The sequence below is a fragment of the Aquarana catesbeiana genome, linkage group LG01 (genome assembly GCF_042186555.1).
Source record: "Aquarana catesbeiana isolate 2022-GZ linkage group LG01, ASM4218655v1, whole genome shotgun sequence".
In the NCBI taxonomy this organism is placed as follows: domain Eukaryota; kingdom Metazoa; phylum Chordata; class Amphibia; order Anura; family Ranidae; genus Aquarana; species Aquarana catesbeiana.
In genome coordinates, this window is record NC_133324.1 from 887,581,554 (window position 1) to 887,600,664 (window position 19,111).

Genomic DNA, 19,111 nt, shown 5'->3' on the forward strand with positions numbered 1-19,111 from the left:
AAAAGTAAAAAATAATGCGTTTTTTTCAAAATTGTCGCTATTTTTTTGTTTATAGCGCAAAAAATAAAAACCAAAGAGGTGAACAAATACCACTAAAAGAAAGCTCTATTTGTGGGAAAAAAAGGAAGTCAATTTTGTTTGGGAGCCACGTTGCACGACCGCGCAATTGTCAGTTAAAGTGACGCAGTGCCGAATCGCAATGTGCTCTGGTCCTGAAGGGGGTAAATTCTTCTGGGGCTGAAGTGGTTAAAAGCAATTAATGTTGCTGAAAAGGACAATGACTTGGCGGAGTCTTTATCTCATCTACAGATGGAGCATTTCTTTCAGCTGTTTCCCGGATGCAGACCAAGTGATAGTGAAGTGTCCACACAATTTATGGGACCTTGTTTAAGGCCCGTTTATGAAAGTATTAAGAATTGCGTGGCACCTTCAACCTGGGCTGGATATCAATAGGCCTGGTTATAATGGCTTTCGTTTTTATATTCGATCCAAGAATCTAACGGTTCTTTTTCGGAAGGTTTAGTGTTGCTATTTTTGAATTTTTTATTTACTAAAAAATATTCATGTTCAAAAAACATTGTCTGGAGTCTATTTTTTTCTTAAAATTAATAATTTACCTTCTTGAATGCAGTTTTTTTTGTTAAATATACTTTGAAAGGCTATAAAAAGACTAAATTTTAAAACGGATTCACGTAAACCTAGCAGTATTTGCTATCACCTTTTCTGCTGCTCTTATGCAGCGTAAACACGGTCAGATTTTCCGACGGGAAATGTTTGATGTGAGCTTGTTGTCGGAAAGTCCGACCGTGTGTATGCTCCATGGAACATTTGCTGTCGGACTTTCTGCCAACAAAACTTTGTTGTCGGGAAAGTCCGATCATGTGTACACAAGTCCGGTGCACAAAAGTTCAGAATCAAGCAGCAGGAGCCGCACTGGCTATTGAACTTCCTTTTTCTCGGCTCGTCGTACGTCTTGTACATCACCGCGTTCCCACGTTCGTAATTGTTGGCCAACATTTGTGTGACCGTGTGTATGCAAGACAAGTTTGAGCCAACAACCTTCGAACAAAAATCCACGGTTTTGTTGGCAGAAAGTCCGATCGTGTGTACAGGGCATTAGAGTTTCAGAGTTATTTTCAATTCATTCTTCTGACATTATTATTTCTAATACAAATGTAAAAAAATGTTATTGGGAGGTCAAAAACAGATCATTTAGGAAAAGGTACTTGGATCAATTTATACGCCTATAAGGGTTCTCCCATCTGTCCAGTTACATTATTACACAATTATTTTCTTATTAGACCATTAGGGGTCAAGTTTTTTCATTCACGAGTCAGGTTCCCCTCTTTCTAAATATCAATTAGTTTGCGTAATAAAGAAATGTTTAAAAACCTTAAATTTACAAAAATTCTCAGCTCACGTCTCATTCATTTAGAATTGGTGCAGCTACGGAGGCTTCAAGGTTGGGGTTAGAGGATAAATCCTAATCAAATTTTTTGATTCATTACAGGTAAATGCCGAATAATTTGGATTGTTGGACATTCGTACGTTTTTTGGGCACAACTAGGAGCTCAAGAAAGAGTATATACTGAAAACCTGGGCTTGGATCCAAATAAATTTAGGGTTTTTGGAATGGTAGGAGTTTTATGGCATTTTTATTAATAATGTTTTTTTTTTTTTTTACTAGTAATGGCGGCGATCAGTGATTTTTATCGTGACTGCAACATTATGGCGGACAGATCGGACCACGATTTTGGCACGATTTTGGGACCACATTTATACAGCGATCGGTGCAATTAAAAATGCATTGATTACTGTGTAAATGTGAATGGCAGTGAAGGGGTTAATCACTAGGTGGCACTGTAGGGGTTAAGTGTGTCCTAGGGAGTGATTCTAACTGTGGGGGAGGAGCTATGTGTGACAGGACACTGATCACCGCTCCCGATTACAGGGAGCGGTGATCAGTGTCAGTGTCATTAGGCAGAACGGGGAAATGCTTGTTTACATTAGCATTTCCCCGTTCTTCCTCTCCGTGAGACGATCGCAGGTAGCCTGCAAAGCGCTTCTCAAAGGGCAACGTAGAGGTACGTTAATCTGCCTGTACGTGCCCTTCTGCCAACGTCTATTCCCTCATACTCTTTTCTGTGATCCAAATTACTTTTTATTAACTTGACACATTCTCATCTTTTTTTAACCCATTAGTAATGGTCCTCCTGTATGTTAAAGCTGAATTCCAGGAAATGGAAAATTAATTTTGGTATCCTTTTAAGGCCTCATGTACACTGCTGCTGGTAAACAGACGTTCAGAGGCAGTTGGATGCTTTTTTCAGCTGCCCCTGAACTCATCCAATGTTATCTTATGTGTACATGTACACAGGTTAGTTTAATGTCGTTTTTAGGCAGCTGCGTTTATAGGCTTTTCTTTGAAGGCTTTTGATAGGCTTTTCTTTGAAGGCAAAAAAATGAGTTCAGATGCCAAAGTTTCCTATGCTTCAGATGCCAAAACGCAGCTAAACGCGGTACCCGCGTTTTCGTTTAGAAGCGTTTTTAAAGGTGCCCTATTTTTTTTACATTACAAAACAAACAAAAAATGATAGTAAATGATGAAAAACCACGAAAAAAATATTTTAAAAACTTGTAATTGCTTGAAATGCTTTATAGACCATTTATATACCCCCAATGAGCCCATGATCCAATCCAATACACCACTAGCATTGCTGTTAGCCAAAGTAGAATTGGAATTTGACCTATATGTTTGGTAGATTTGAACCAGATGACCCCAACAATGAACTTGACCCCCGACTTGATCAAACATAGTTGGATGAAATTTAATATCTGGCTTTTTTAATTGCATTTTGCCCTCATGTTAAATTCTAGGTAGCTTCGACAATGATTCACAGGACTGTCTCTTCCCCTCACCCCAACCTGTTATCTTGGACACCCACCCTTCATCCAAGTTCTAACTTATCTAATCAGTGTCTTTACCCAGTCTGATATTTTCTAAGTTCCAACTTCAGCAGGCATTTCATACCAATGTTTACGCAGCCCCCCCCCCCCCCCCACAACATGACTCTCAGGTTAGGATTTCCCCCTGAAGAACAAGGTTAAGGTTTACCATTAGGGTTAGGGTTTCTCCCTGAAGAACAAGGTTAGGGTTAGAGTTTAGGGTTTCCCCCTGAAGAACAAGGTTAGGGTTTACCGTTAGGGTCTTAGGGTTAGGGTTTCCCGTTAGGGTTAGGGTTTCCCCCTGAAGCACAAGGTTAGGGTTAGGGTTTAGGGTTAGGGTTTCCCGGTAAACTGGTGAATACAAACATTTTCAAAATGTGGTCTAGTTGCAAAGGAAAAAATTACAGTCAGTAAAAAGAATAAGACTTACTAGTGCCAGTGAGCACCTATGATCACCACACTATTACAATTACCTAATAAAAAAGGTCAAAGGGGACATGGAGAGCTCATTAACCCTTAGGCTCCATGCACACTGGCTCAAAAATCGCTGCTTCTACACAGTGGCAGCTGGTGGTAAAAATTTTAAGGGGGGGGGCGCAAAACAGACCTGGCCGGCTCTTACACTACATAGTAGTTGGCAGATCTATAGGAGATTGCACAGGACTTTATTGTGTATGGTCTGCTGAAAAAGGGGATTGGACAGAGTATGGTCAGCTTTAGGACAATACCAAGAAATAAACTGCTTTCATATAGGAAAGAGGAGGGATAGCCAGGATATACACAACCAGCAGGAAGGGGTGTGCAGGGATGGATGGACAGGTAGGTGAGTGGATGGATTTATGGATGGATAGGTGGGAGGATGGATGGATGGGTGGGAGGATGGATGGATGCAGCGAGGGCGGAGATATTTAATGATTAGGAGATGGTAGATCTGCCTGTCAGTGTTCTGATCCCTCACAGATCGGTGTACAATGAAGGAAGCTTGTCTTCCCCTCCTGCTGTCATCTCCTGTCCTCCCAGCACAATGTCACCATGCCATCCAGTATGATCAGATCACCCCTGCCAGGGAGAAGCTCTGATCTCTGCTCTCAGACTGGGAGTAAATGCAGCCTGGTGAGAGGAGAGGAGAAGACAGCCCGAACAACTAGCATAACATTACCCACTGAGTGCCCGGCTGCCCTTCCCCCTACCTGCCACACATTTACATTAGCAGCCCCATCCAAATGTACTGCCCCGGGAATGTGCTAAAAGCTTCTAAACCCTTCACTGCCTCTGCACTTCCCCCTCCTCCTCCCCAGATCCACTACACAGGCAGCTGCTGCGATCACACTGCAGGGCTGAGAGCACAACACAAGTAGTCTGCTTAATCTTACCTCCTAGCAGCTTCTTCAGTGATATGTCCCGTTCACCGCCTGACTCCTCTGCTCGTGTCTCGTGTTCCATCGGACCAGCCAGGATGAGTCACTCAAAAAACCAGAAGGGATTGGCGATAAAAGCACCGTCCTACGGACCCGCCAATCACTGACCACCACAGGACACATAATGCCAAAGTGGGAGTGCTGACAGCGCAGAGCTATTGGCACCAGCCAATAGATTTGCTTGCCCGGAATCACATGATTGCAATGACGTAATGCTTCCCATAGCACCTATGTGTCTGGCGCCACACACACACACACACACACACACACTTAAAAAGGGACATTTTAAAAAAAAAACTTATGTTTATTTTTTTTATTGTTTGATGAGTAGCTTTGGGGGGGGGGGGGGCAGCGCCCCCTATGGATGGGCCGACACTGCTTCTACAGGAGTTTTGTGTTCTCCCTGTAGAAGTAGCTCAATGTTCTCCTAAGTGTCCATGCACATTAGTATCATTACAGGCATATTTTAAGCTCAACGTTTAGAGGCAGGAAAAAAAAAAAAAATTCTAGTTTGCGTTTCTGATTGGAACTTTCTGGCAGAAAAAAAAACGCAAAACTCTCCTAATCTTTGTAAAAAAAAAAAAAAAAAAAAAAAAAAAAAAAAAAAAAACAAAATCCTCCATATGACTGTTTTTTTCTTGCCAAAAAACTGGCACTTTTTTAAGCCCAGTGTACATGGGGCCTCAATATGTTTTAGTTTACTGAAGTCATGCTGGTGAAATAACAATTCTAACAATTCTAATTGCTTTCTATGGCTTATAGCACTTTGCCTTATTATATCTCAGCTCCCAGCAAAAAGCTAAATACATATACTGTATACAAACCTGAAAAAAGATTTGCAATTCTGTGAGCCATTCCTGGAATTCACAAACCCATGTTTCACCACCTGGTGGGCAATTAAATCCTCCTCTGCCTCCAGATGATGACTGGACAGTGAAGGACTATCTTAAATTGACAGCACTGTGCAACAAAATAAAATGCATGTGTTCACAGTGTTGAGCCTTCTTTGCTTCAATTTTGTTTCACGGGGAATTATGGGAACCTAATTTAAAAACATTGTTCAGGCACTTATACTAAAAGTATTTAAAATGACATTGAGCCTAGGTTCACACTGATGTGAGTTAGAAATCGTTCAGCTGAGGTTGAAGAAGTTAAGGGGGTCGATTTAGTAAAACCGGAGAGTGCAAAATCTGGTGCAGCTGTGCATGGTAGCCAATCAGCTTCTAACTTCAGCTTGTTCAATTAAGGTGTCACTAAACCCACATCATAAAAATCTATCAATAAATGTTGTACTGTTTTACATGCTGTTCATACTCTTAGTCACTATGAGATTCGTTATCTGTATGCTGCAAAAAAAAAATGGTTGATCCTGCTGCTCTCTATCTCCACTGTCTGTTTATGTTCCCAATTCAGCGAGGGATTTTGCAGCTGTGGTGGCAACTCTGCACATGCTCAGTTTTCAGTGAGTTTCTTTGCTGCAGCTGAGCATTTCCTCCCTATCATATCTGAGCAGCCCATGTGACTATAAAGTCACACATGTGGGCGTATACACAGTGGTAAATGACAGCCCACTCCCTTCCTCCTCCATGCCCACTAACCAGCTAAACACATTGGGGGCTGGATATTACATGTAGATTAATGGAGGCTTCACCTCCCTCTTATTCTAAGACACAGGCTGGAGGGGTGTGACACAGGCTGTGACTGGCAGAAATCCACCAACACCATGTTATTGCCAAGAAATAATAAAGACGTGATTTCAAATATATACTTGTATGACAATTTAAAAAAAGTTTATTGAGATCAATTATTTATTTTTACTCAGTATCCCTGTTTTTTTTTTTGTTCTTTTTTAAAGGCTGTTTTTTTAATTTTGAACATGTGACCAGCAGCTCCTCCTGCTTAGGTTTCCCTGCAGACAGGCTTGGAAAGAGCTGGGTCATGTGACCGCTGTATATCGATTAGGAAAAAGGTACTTGGATAGTTTTTTTTTTATTAAAATAAAAACAAACAGTGTGTGTTTAGTATCACTTTAAGCTTTGACAAAAAAAACCTGGAAGCCTATTTATTTCTATGCAGCGCTGCACCAGATTTTGCATTAACCTTGATGGTGTGGGGTTGTTTTTCAGGGGTTAGTCTTGGCCCCTTAGTTCCAGTGAAGGGAACTCTTTAGGCGTGGCCCCTTCCTGTTTCAACATGACTGCGCACCAGTGCACAAAGCAAGGGCCATAAAGACATGGATGAGCGAGTTTGAGGTGGAGGAACTTGACTGGCCTGCATAGAGTCCTGACCTCAACTGGATAGAACACCTTTGAGATGAATAAGAGCAGAGACCGAAAGGAAAGCCTTCTCGTCCGCATCAGTGCCTGACCTCACAAATGCGCTTCTGAAAGAATGGGGAAACATTCCAATAGACACAACCTTGTGGACAGCCCTCCCAGAAGAGTTGAAGCTGTTAAAGCTGCAAAAGGTGGGCCAACTCAATAGTGAACCCTACGGACTAAGACGCCATTAGAGTTCATGTGCGTGTAAAGTCAGGTGTCCCAATACTTTTGGCAATATAGTGTGTGTACACACATCTATCTAGATAGATAGATAGATAGATAGAGATATGTAGAGAGAGATATATATAGATAGATAGATAGAGAGATAGAGATATATATAGATAGATAGATAGAGATATCTATATATATATATATATATATATAGATAGATAGATAGAGATATCTAGATATCTCTATCTATCTATCTATATATATATATATATATATATATATTTATTTTTTTTTAAGTAGAAAAGTAGATTTTTATGACAATGTATTTTACACCTACATGCCACCAAGCGAGTCAAACATTCTTACCTTTCGGTGTTCTCTGGACTTCTTAGCGGCATGTAAAGCCCCTAAAATATTATGTATGTCAAAGGCTTTTTTAGACCAATCATCTTTGCACGCAGCGGGTTGTACAAAGTTTCCTTCCACTCTGTATCTGTCAGCAGGAATCTTACTCATTGGAGGAGGTAAAGTTCCACAGTTGACACTGGACCATCCATCTGTGGAGTCAGCATAGGACTCCTGATCACTGACATTCCCTTGCTGCCAATCTCGTATTACATGAACAGGCAACCATTTCTTCTGGCCTCCAACATCCAATGGGCCAGCTTTCTTTGGGGGATGTGGTGGTCCTCTTGGTGGAATAACAGGAACCTCAATTCGTGCCGATGGACCCAAATGCTTCTTGTAGTTCTGTGGTTTATCAGCTGCTGGAAAATGGCTATCATCCTCATTGGAATATCCATTCCAGTGTAGAACTGATGGATTCTGTGCTCTGCCACCAGGATTCTCCCATAGTCCGCGAGGGATGTGTTTATTGGGGGCACTTCCCAAGTCAACAACCAACACCCTGTTTGTTTTCTCCTCCTGGTTAAAGTTCCCAATTCCACTATCACTATTACTGCTGGTGCTGTTATTTTGATGGGCATCAGCATCATTGTCGAGGAACGCCCTTGCCCTCATACCTTCAATCAACTCACCCATGTCTCTGTAAAGAACAGATACAAACTGCAGAACTGGCATTGAAGATGGTGGGAACTCTAAGCACCCATTGGTGTCTGGATCTGGTGTACATTCAAATGCAAATCTCCTGGCAATACCCTGATGTATTTTATGGTGGAATAATTCCGGGTCCACCATAAACACATGACAAGATGTCCTCAAAATCCCTTCTTCATCTTGTGCCAAGCTTTGATCATCATTACTTTGCATGGTGACAAGTCCAAAAAACCTTTTGTCATCAGGACACACAGCACTGAACGCCAGCTTCTCAGCAGGGTACACAGCTATTATACCCACCTTATCACTGCAAAGCTGAATGTTGTCATGCATGATTTTCATGAGCACCAAGGAATGTATTTTTTGTTCAGCTCTTAGGCGTCTCATACACCCACGGATAGCCTGCAAGCTATCATACTCAAGGTTGGAACTTGTGGAAGGAAGTTCGATAGAGCCAAGATAGCCAACGATCATACCAACATTTAAAATACTTGCATCCAGCTCAAAGTCCTCCAGGTTCTGAACCCCATTGGAGAAAACAGATTCGATGTTTACCATTTTTGATATTTCGTCTGTTGAAAGAAATTCTGCACTGCGTTTCGTTTTCTCCCTTTTCATTTCATAATGTGAAGCAGACATTGACCTTGACCTCTGTTTTGGTGCATGGTTGTCTGTCTTTCCACCAGATACTGGGTTCTCAAAAATCATGCTGAATATTCCTCCGGACTGCATCTCTTCTACAACTCTCTCTGCTCGGTTTATGCCCATGGCTTTTGAATCAAGCCTTGGTTTCAAGCAAGTCTTACCCTCATAATAGGCAATTTCTTCATCACTAGAGCATAAATCCATGTGACGGGCTCCTTCAGAGGTGACCATATGAAGAACACCAGAACATTTTCCAATTAATTTGACCACATCTTCATGAGATGCCTTTTTGACATTAATGTCGTTGACTGCACAAATCTGATCCCCAGGTTTAAGTCCTACAAACTCAGCAGGGCTATCCTTAATCACATTACCTATGACACAAGGTGACTGTCCAGAAAGAGTAAAACCATAACCAGCTCTTCCTCGCGCTACCTCAACCTTTCTAAGACGCTGGGTGTTGTGCATTTTTATACGATTCTTGGTGGGATCAAACGGCTTATACATTTCATTTACATAAGATGTTGAGGAATCTTGCTGACAAAAATACCAGACCACTTCAACTTGTCTGCCGAGGACTCCTGGAAAACACAAATACAAAACACATTAAACATCTGTCTTCCATTGAATCCCTTTCCTGGGCCAATAAACATTCAGTACAGCTAGACAAAAATGTTAACAAATATTTCCTCACTCCTCACTCTGCAAGCAAACCATTAAGAGAAAGAGTACAAGTACAAAAAGGTAAAACATGTTAGTGCATTAATTATCATCCATTTAATTCCATCTCGAGAATAAACTTATATTTGAAAAAAAGAAAAAAAATATATGACATGTCATTTTCAAATCTGAGCAGATTAAATGCCTACAAAATAGGTAGACCTACAGGAAATCTACAGTATTTTTTAGACCCCTTTCACACTGGGGTGGCGGGTGTGTTAGCGGTAAAGGGCCACTAGCAGGGCGCTTTTAACCCCCAAGAAGGGGTTAAAAGCGCCTGTGTTGTGGTGCTTCTGAAGCACTGCCCATTCATTTCAATTGGCAGGGGCGGTGTAGGGGTGCTAATTACAGTGCTCCTACACTGCCCCAAAGATGCTGCTTGCAGGACTTTTTTTCGGTCCCACAAGCGCACCGCCGCAGTGTAAAAGCACTCGGGATTTCACACTGGGGAGGCAAGAGAGGCAGTTTTCAGGTGCTTTACAGGCGATATTTTTAGCATTAAAAACGCCTGAAAACTGCCTCAGTGTGAAAGGGGTCTAAAGGTGTTTTCTTTTAAGATGAATGTGACTGCAATCAGTTCAATATAAATATATCTGAAATAATATGCTTGAGGTGTATATAAGAGCAGCAATACTGAAAAGCAGTGCTGTTTCACAGACCAACATTTGAGACAAAAGGTATGACGAAGGCAGGTCCAAGATGATACGATTTTCTTTCGTATAACCATGGGAAAAAAGAATTAAAAATCGATCATTTCCCCTATCAACACAGTCAGTGTTGATGGGGGAATCCCTTCTGCAGAACTATTGTTTTCTCCTAGCGGGGGAACAGGGAGCCATCTGGCAATAATCCCATCCTAAAAATCTGACCTAATGGTCGTACCCAAGTCCATCAGCCTGCCCATACATGGTTGGAATATCAGCTGGTCCCTGCTGAACGGAGATTTAAACAGTCTATGGCCAACTTAAGGCAGGCCATATTTTAAGCAATTTTCTTTCCTTCCACTATGGGTGGAAGGAAAGAAAATTGCTTGATTCCCCCATCAACACTGATTGGCAGCGTTATTGTGTTCTGCCGGCGGGGAGCCTTCCCTGCTAGAAGAACATGCTTAGTGTTGCCTGCTATAGCCGGTGGAAAAAACTTGACAGGTTGGTTGTACACAAGTCGATCAATGGACTGACTTGTGTAAAACCAGGGTGCCCATACATGGATCGAAATTCAAACTATCCCTGCTGAACTGGACACATTTCGGTCCATGTATGGCCAGCTTAATTCTGGATACTTGCCATGTGATATCCACCTGCTCATCAATGGAATAAAGTAGGCTACAGGCATGAGTTCCAGATGCTGGAGATGCGTCAGGATAGAACCAGGATCCCAGGACATGACCATGGACCAGGCAGCTATGGACTAGTACAGGGCTTCTCAACTAGGGTTCCTCCAAAATGTTGCTAAGGGGTTCCTTGAGCAATCAGCAATTTCTGCCTCTCAGATAAGTTCCTGCTGACACCACTGATCTTTTTAGCTGTAGCGGGTCATTCTTCCCAATGATGACAAGTGTAAGGAGCATTTTTCCCGCTGACCATCACACTAATGTTTTAGGAGTTGTAGATCTAGTCATTTTTAGCAGGGGTTCCCTGAGACTGAAAAGTTAATTCAAGGGTTCCTCTGTGTTGAAAAGGTTGAGAAAGGCTGCTCTAATAGATGGACACAGTGGCAAAGACAGATTGCAGAGCAGGATCTGCAGGTAGGATAAGGCTTTAGGAGGAGCTTCTACCCTTTAATCCACCAGACTGGTAAACACAGAGTCGTATCAAGATAGGAAGTGGGTATAGCAGTTAGCTATGTGATCCAGATATAAGGAAATGGTGTAAAATTGTCACTTTAGAAATAAGCCCCTTAGATTTGGTTTTATAAGCTAAAACTGCCCAATCTCAACAATATACTTTGGTAGAATCTTGAAATGGTCATCGCTATCATAACTACAAACAGTACCGAGATAGTGTAAGCAATGTTTGTTCTCAAAAACTAGCAAGTCCACACCACAGATAAAAGAAAAAAGGAACATCTTCCAAGAACTGGAGCTAATGAAATAAAACCTCAAGTGTTCTGTAAGCTAAAAAAAATTTTAAAAAATAAAAAAAAGTCAAAATCTCTGGTTACCTACCTACCTACCGCAGGACATAAAAATCCCACAAATGACAAATCCTTCCTTGAGAAATAGCCAAAAGAGAAATACCTTTTGCAATTAATCTACGTCATATGTGCCAAACGATTACCGCCTTCAGGATATTGCATTTCAGACACAGGCAATTAATTCTGGTAACAAAATCAACTTGTACTATTCCATTATTACCATGGCTGGACACATCCTAGAAGCCATGTCACCATCGCATAAAAAAAAAAAAAAATGATGTGTTTTATCAAACACGTCAACGTTCACCAATCAGCCATGACAATATGACCACCGACAGGTAAAGTGAATAACATTGATTCTCTTGTTACAATGGCATGTGAATGTGGGTGGGATATATTAGGCAGCATATGATTGAACATGTTGTCCCTGACGTTGTTTTGAAAGAAGCAGAAAAAAAAAAAAAAAGGGCAAGCATAAGTTTTTTAGCAACTTTGACAAGGGCCAAAATTGTAATGGCTAGATCAGGGGCCTCCAAACTTTGTAACAAAGGGTCAGTTTACTGTCCTTCAAATTTTAGGGGGGGGGGGGGCAGACTGTGGCCAGTGGGAGAAGAAAATGTCCTGGCGTTAGTAAGAGTAAACAGCCCCCCATCATTGGTATTAGGGAAGTAATAATGCCCCATCATTGGTATCAGTGGGAGGAATAGTGTCCCATTGTCAGTGGCAGGAGCTATATCCCACTTTTGCTGACAGTGGGGGAGTGCCCCCAAGAGCCAGATAAAAGCAAGCAAAGGGCCACATTTGGCCCCCAGGCTGCAGTTTGAAGACCACTGGGCTAGACAACTGGGTCAGGGTAACTCCAAAAGTGCAGCTCTTGTGGGAGGTTCCTGATCTGTAGTAGTCAGGACTTATCAATAGTTGTATAAAGAAGGAAAAACAGCGACAGAGTCAAAAGGAGCCAAGGCTCATTGATGCACGTGGAGAGCAAAGGCTGGCCAGTGTAGTTCGATCCAATAAAGAGCTACTGTAACTCAAATTGCTGAAAAAGTTAATGCTGGTTCCAATAGAAAGGTTTCAGAACACACAGTGCATCAGTATGTTGTGTATGGGGCTGCGTAGCCGAAGACCGGTCAGGGTGCCCATGCCCACAGCCAAAAGCACCTATAATTGGCATTTAAGCATCAGAAGAGAAACCACAAAGCAATGGATGAAGGTGGTATGGTCCAATGAATTTCCTTTACATCATGTGGATGGGTGTATGTGCATCGCCTACCTGGACAAGAGACGGCACCAGGAGGCACTATGGGAACAAGACAAGCTGGCGGAGGCATAAAGGATCTGCTACTGACAGCTTGGTACTAGTTACCACAGCATACCTCCAGAGGTCTAGTGAAGTATATCCCTCAACAGGTAAGGGCTGTTTTGGCTGCAAAAGGGGACCTACGCAGTATTAGGTGAGTGGTCAGAACGTTTTGGATGATCAGTGTATGTTGTACCATGGTAATGCGCACTGACACGCGTTATGATGTGCAAATATACAGTACATTGCAGTGCACATTAAAACGAGCGATAATCCATGTCAATCTGCACTCAAAATACATCAAGGAGACACTACAAAATGTGTGTATGAGGACTAAAGGATACCAATGATGAGAAAAATGCAAAGGCTGCCATTGTTACCTCCTTTTGAAAGTCCAATTTACTTCAAGTCCCTGAAAAGTCTGCAGCAGGTTATGTCAGCAATGGAACTATATATGTATTTCTTGCATGACAGTTTTCAATTGAATCCTTTCTATTGTTAAAGACTAATTCTGTTGGACAACATTAAAGAAATATAAAGAAAGATTTAATGGATCATAGTATATCCAAACACTACAGTCTTGTATGATCCGAGTTATTTAAAGTTAAATTAGCACAAAAGAAACCTTTTTTTTTCCATTTTGGATAGAGTAAGGGAAGGTTATAACCCCAGTCAGGTTTTATTTTGCCATCCGGGTCCCATTGAGGAGATTTCCCTTTACTTCCTGTGCTATAGCCAAAACAGAAAGTGAAAGTAAATCCCTCCACAGTTAGGGAATCCCTGGTGTATCACCAGAACTAGTGCCCCTATTGGAAACTTTCCCCTCTATGCCTTTTCTGGTGACAACCCAAAAACTTGTGTCAAAAAATAAATTCATCCATGCACTCAAAATGCCTCTCAGCAAATAGCTTGGGATGTCTACTTTCCAAAAAGGGGTCATTTGGGGAGGGTTGTGCTATCCTGGCAAACCTTCAAAACTGTAATAGGTAGTGAGGAAGTTATAGCCTTTGAAAGCCTAAAGGCGGCCATTGGTTTTCGACCCCCGTACACGGCTAGGCCCCCAAAAAGTCTCACACGTGGTATCCCCATACTCAGGAGAAGTAGAAAAATGTGTTTTGGGGTGTCATTCCACATATACCCATGGCATGTATGAGAAATCTCTCATTAAACTGACAACTTTGTGTAAAAAAAAAAAAAAAAAAAATTGTAATTTTTCAAAAAGTTGTGGCGAAAAATAAAATCTTACATGCACTCCACATGCCTCACAGCGAAAAGAAAAAAGAAACCAAAGGATGAGGCCCAGTTCACACTGGTGCGACATACACTTAGACTTTGGGAGCTCATGTCGCATGACGTGTAGTGTACAAATTTCCCAATGAGAGCCCTCTTAACTAGTCTGACACAAGTCGTTAAGACTTTGAAAAAGGTTCCTGCACTACTTGGTCCGATTTCAGGCTATTCAATATCACTGAAGTCGGATCATCATCTTAAGATTAAAGTGGAGGTCCACCAGAAAAAAAAAAATTGCATCAAAAAATCCCTAAAAAAATGAAGGAAAAAAAAATAATTATTTTTAATTCACCTGAAATGGCTGATTCTAGGCAGTCTTCCTAACCTGCCTCTTCCTACTCCGCGGTGATGTTCAGTCTTCTCCTCCCCACGTGGTCTTCGGGGGAATGGGGCGTGGTGTGTTATGGGAACTGTGTGTGTCCCACAACACATCGCGTCCCATTCACAAAGCGCTGCGCGACTCGCACATGCGCAGTAGGAAATGGGCAGTGAAGCCGTAAGGCTCCACTGCCCGTTTCCCTTAGGATGGCGGTGCCGGAACCGGAGAGCCGAGGGACGGGTCGGCCTCGGGCGGCCGACATTGCGGGCACCCAGGACAGGTAAGTGTGCTTATTTAAAGTAAGCAGCTACAGTGTTTTTTTTTTTCCCCGGCCGGAACCCCCCTTTAACTGATCCGACGTTGGCATACGACTTGTGCTCTGAGGATCTTGAAGAGAACTCCCCCCCGACAAAAAAAAAAAAAAAAAAAACGGCACCCCCCCCCCAGACCATACCAGACCCTTCAGTCTGAAATATTAATTCTTGATTGTATCTCAGAACCCGATATCTTCCGCTAAATATTAAATATCTTATACCAGATATCATTCACCATTGGACAATTATACCATATATGTATGATAGTCCATATATGTATCATAGTCCCCTTACAGTCTGGCTTTCGCTCGCAGCACTCCACGGAAACTGCCTTACTAAAACTTACTAACGATTTACTAACTGCTAAAACCAACAGCCAGTACTCCATACTCCTACTACTTGACCTCTCTGCAGCCTTTGATACTGTTGACCACCCGCTCCTTCTCAATAAACTACATTCCCTTGGCCTCCGAGATTCTGCTCTATCCTGGTTCTCTGCCTATTTATCACAGCGCTCCTTCAGTGTCACCTATAACTCTGTCTACTTCTCTCCATTGCCCCTTTCTGTGGGGGTCCCCCAAGGCTCGGTTCTTGGACCCCTTCTCTTCTCTATCTACACCTCCTCCCTCGGCCACTTAATAACTGCCCACGGCTTCCAATACCACTTATACGCTGATGACACCCAAATCTATCTGTCTGCTCCTCACCTCACTCCTTCAGTCTCCTCCCGCATTACTAACTTACTAACATATCAGCATGGATGTCCCACCACTTCCTTAAACTAAATCTCTCTAAAACTGAGCTATTAATATTCCCCCCCGCCCGTGCCCCCCTCCATGACTTTTCCATCAAAATCAACAATGCAACCATCAGTCCCTCCCCTCACGCCAGGGTACTAGGTGTAATCCTAGACTTTGACTTGTCTTTTCAGCCTCAAATCCAATCGTTGTCAAAAGTTTGTAGAATTCACCTCCGTAACATCTCTAAAATTTGCCCCTTTTTAACAAATGAAACCACCAAGCTCCTCATTCACTCCCTCGTTATCTCTCGCCTTGACTATTGCAACTCCCTTCTCATTGGCTTACCTCTCCATAGGGTATCCCCTCTTCAGTCTATCATGAATGCTGCTGCCAGACTTATCCACCTTACCAACCGCTCAGTGTCTGCCAACCCTCTACTCCAATCCCTACACTGGCTCCCAATCACCCAGCGAATTAAATTCAAAATACTAACCACAACATACAAAGCCATTCACAACTCTGCCCCGAGCTACATCACTAATCTTGTCTCCAAATATCATCCAAATCGACCTCTCCGCTCCTCTCAAGACCTCCTGCTTTCAAGCTCTCTCATCTCCTCCTCTCATGCTCGTCTCCAGGATTTCTCCAGAGCCTCTCCCATCCTCTGGAACTCGCTACCTCCATCTATCCGGCTATCCCCTACTCTTGCTAACCTTCAGGCGATCCCTGAGAACTCATCTCTTCAGGAAAGCCTATCACGTCTCCAACTAATTTCCTACCACTTCCACCAGCTCATTCCCCACAGTTACAACCTTTTGTACCACCTGCCCCACCCTATTAGATTGTAAGCTCTTCTGAGCAGGGCCCTCTTAATCCTCTTGTATTTTATTGTATTATAACTGTATTGTCTCCCTTTTATATTGTAAAGCGCTGCGTAAACTGTTGGCGCTATATAAATCCTGAATAATAATAATAATAATAAAATAATAATCTTTTCTTGAGGCATCTCCAACACGTTTCCGAATTATTATAAATATTATTACCGTATATACTCGAGTATAAGTCGTTCCGTGTATAAGTCGAGGCCCTAATTTACCACAAAAAATGGGAAAAAACTTAGTGACCCGAGTATAAGACGAGGGTGAGAAATGCACAGCTACTGTAAGTGGAAAAGAGGGTCAACAATGCCCATTTGCAGCCTCACTGTGCCCATTTGCAGCCATAGGTCCCCCGAACTTCAAACTCAGTAGTTAAGGGTTCCTTGATGCCCCCTAGCTGCAGCCAAAATTTGGGGTCTCTGAACCCAAAGGGTCCGAAATGACATTGCCGCAGATGGACACAGTTGACCGAATTTGGGGCCCCATATCTTGGGGTCACTTAGTGTTAGGAACCCCAAATTTGGTGTGCAAACCCAGTGGAACTAGCTCCATAAAATATTCAAAGCTGTGGTTTCTAGCACCAAGTGTTCCCGAGATACAGGGCCCCAAAAATCGGTTCAGAAAATGTCAAGCAATTTTCTGCAGTAGAGAATGACATTTTCCGAACCGGATTTGGGGCCCCGTATCTCAGGGTCACTTTGTCCTAGGAACGCCAGCTTTGGATATGTTGTGGTACCAGGTCCACTGGGTTTGTACACTAAATTTGGGGTTCCTAGCACTAAGTAGCCCTGAGATACAGGGCCCCAAAATCGGTTCAGAAAATGTCAAGCACTTTTCTGCAGTAGCAAATGACATTTTCCAAACAGATTTTGGGCCCTGTATCTCGGGGCCACTTAGTGCTAGGAACCCCAGCTTTGGATATGTTGTGGTACCAGTTCCACTTGGTTTGCACACCAAATTTGGGGTTCCTAGTGGCCCTGAGATACGGGGCCCCAAAGTCGGTTCGGAAAATGAAATTTTTTGCTGCAGAAAAGTGCTTGACTCAAGTATAAGTCGAGGGGGGCACTTTCAGCACAAAAAAAAGTGCTGAAAAACTCGACTTATACTCGAGTATATATGGTATTTATATTATGTAAGTCCACTAGACTCCAATACCATCTCATCATGGTTTTATAGTTCCTTTCTTGATTTCCAATCGCTATTGAGGTTTTATGTATCAAGGAGAATGCCTTAACCCATTCTACCAGTGAGATCGAACTCCCTATTTCGTTCTCTATTTCGTCTGAGCTATCCTTACATTTTCAATCCTTTTCCATTTAAGAAAGTTTATAGCCTCTAATGCTGGTGGAAATTCCGGGTTCGAGAATAAGGGAGTCATTGGTCCCATCAATGTGGAAAGGTGTCCCCTTTTCAAGATTTTATCCCATATCCTCAAAGTCGATGACGTAAAGAGCGTTAAATCTTTTTTCCCCCCGGTCAAAACTTGGATTTAATCCATGGAAGGGATTTAAAGTTGCAAATTAATATATCTTCCTCCAAGGTTACCCATTGTTTATACTTTGCATTGTGGTACCAATTTATAATCCTAATTAAAGACGTGGCTGGTAGATATTTTGTAAAATCAGAGAGAGCAAGGCCTCCGTTCTCTTTTGTTCCAATTAGAATATCTCTTTTTTATTTCGTGATGTTTTATGAGCCCAAATAAAGCTTCCTATAGCTTTACGTAGCTGTGCCATTCAATTAATTGGAGGGGTTAAAGGTATAGCTTGAAATACATACAGTAATTTTGGGAATATATCCATTTTTACTGTATTAATTCTCCCCATCCATGAATGGACCATTTTATCATATATTTGGAGTAATTTCATGATTTTGTGTACCATTGGGGAATAGTTCAGTTCCTGCAGTTTGGTAGTATCTGTTGGGATATATATCCCTAGATATTTAATTGCCACTTTTTGCCATTTAAAAGGAAAAATCTTCTGAAGGAGTTCCTGATCTTATTTGGTAGTGATATATTCAACATTTCTGACTTGTCGTAATTAACTTTGAAATTGTGTGGTTTGATCGCTGTTTACGTATGCATGCAGGACCGAAACATGCGTTTGCCTTTGTGTGCGAGCACGTGGGGGGGTGGGGGCACTTTAACTTTTTTTTTTTACACTGTCCCTTTAATTGTTGTTGAATTTACCATAGAGGTACAAAGAAGCACCCATGCAGGGGACAACACACATGCAGATCACTTGTATCGGTATCATCCAATGTTTTTTTTTAAACCACTAATACCGCGTACACACGATCGGACATTCCGACAACAAAATCCATGGATTTTTTTCCGACAGATGTTGGCTCAAACTTGTCTTGCATACACACAGTCACACAAAGTTGGTCAGAAATTCTGAACGTCAAGAACGCGGTGACGTACAACACGTACGACGAGCCGAGAAAAATGACGTTCAATAGCCAGTGCTGCTCTTCTGCTTGATTCCGAGCATGCGTGGCACTTTGTACGTCGGAATTGTGTACACACGATTGGAATTTGCACGAAAGGATTTTGTTGTCGGAAAATTTGAGAACCAGATCTTAAATTTTGTGCGACGGAAATTCCAATGGAAACTGTCCGTTGGAGCCTACACACGGTCGGAATTTCCGACAACAAGCTCCGATCACACACATGTGTATGGGGCATAAGGGTTTGCTTACATACGGCAAAACCAAAAGTGACAAAATGCTCGTCACTTACGGTTTCTTAGACCATAGAGATGATAAAGGCCGTTCGGGGCCAGTGTCAGCTGAAGTTTGTTAGTGTATCTAAATCTGGTAGTGCACCTTACACTCCTCTCCTCCCAGAAATGCC

General features: G+C 42.2%; 1 protein-coding gene across 4 annotated transcripts in view; it reads right to left on the bottom strand.

The window, feature by feature from the left end:
* RGS12 (regulator of G protein signaling 12) overlaps window positions 1-19,111 on the bottom strand; it is a 319,733-nt gene that overhangs the window by 266,414 nt on the left and 34,208 nt on the right. For all 4 annotated transcript variants that reach the window (XM_073610871.1, XM_073610869.1, XM_073610868.1 and 1 more), the window contains exon 2: window positions 7,223-9,138. In XM_073610871.1, the coding sequence (XP_073466972.1) occupies window positions 7,223-9,064 (1,842 nt within the window). In that variant the 5' untranslated portion in view covers window positions 9,065-9,138. The remainder of the gene's footprint in view (window positions 1-7,222; window positions 9,139-19,111) is intronic.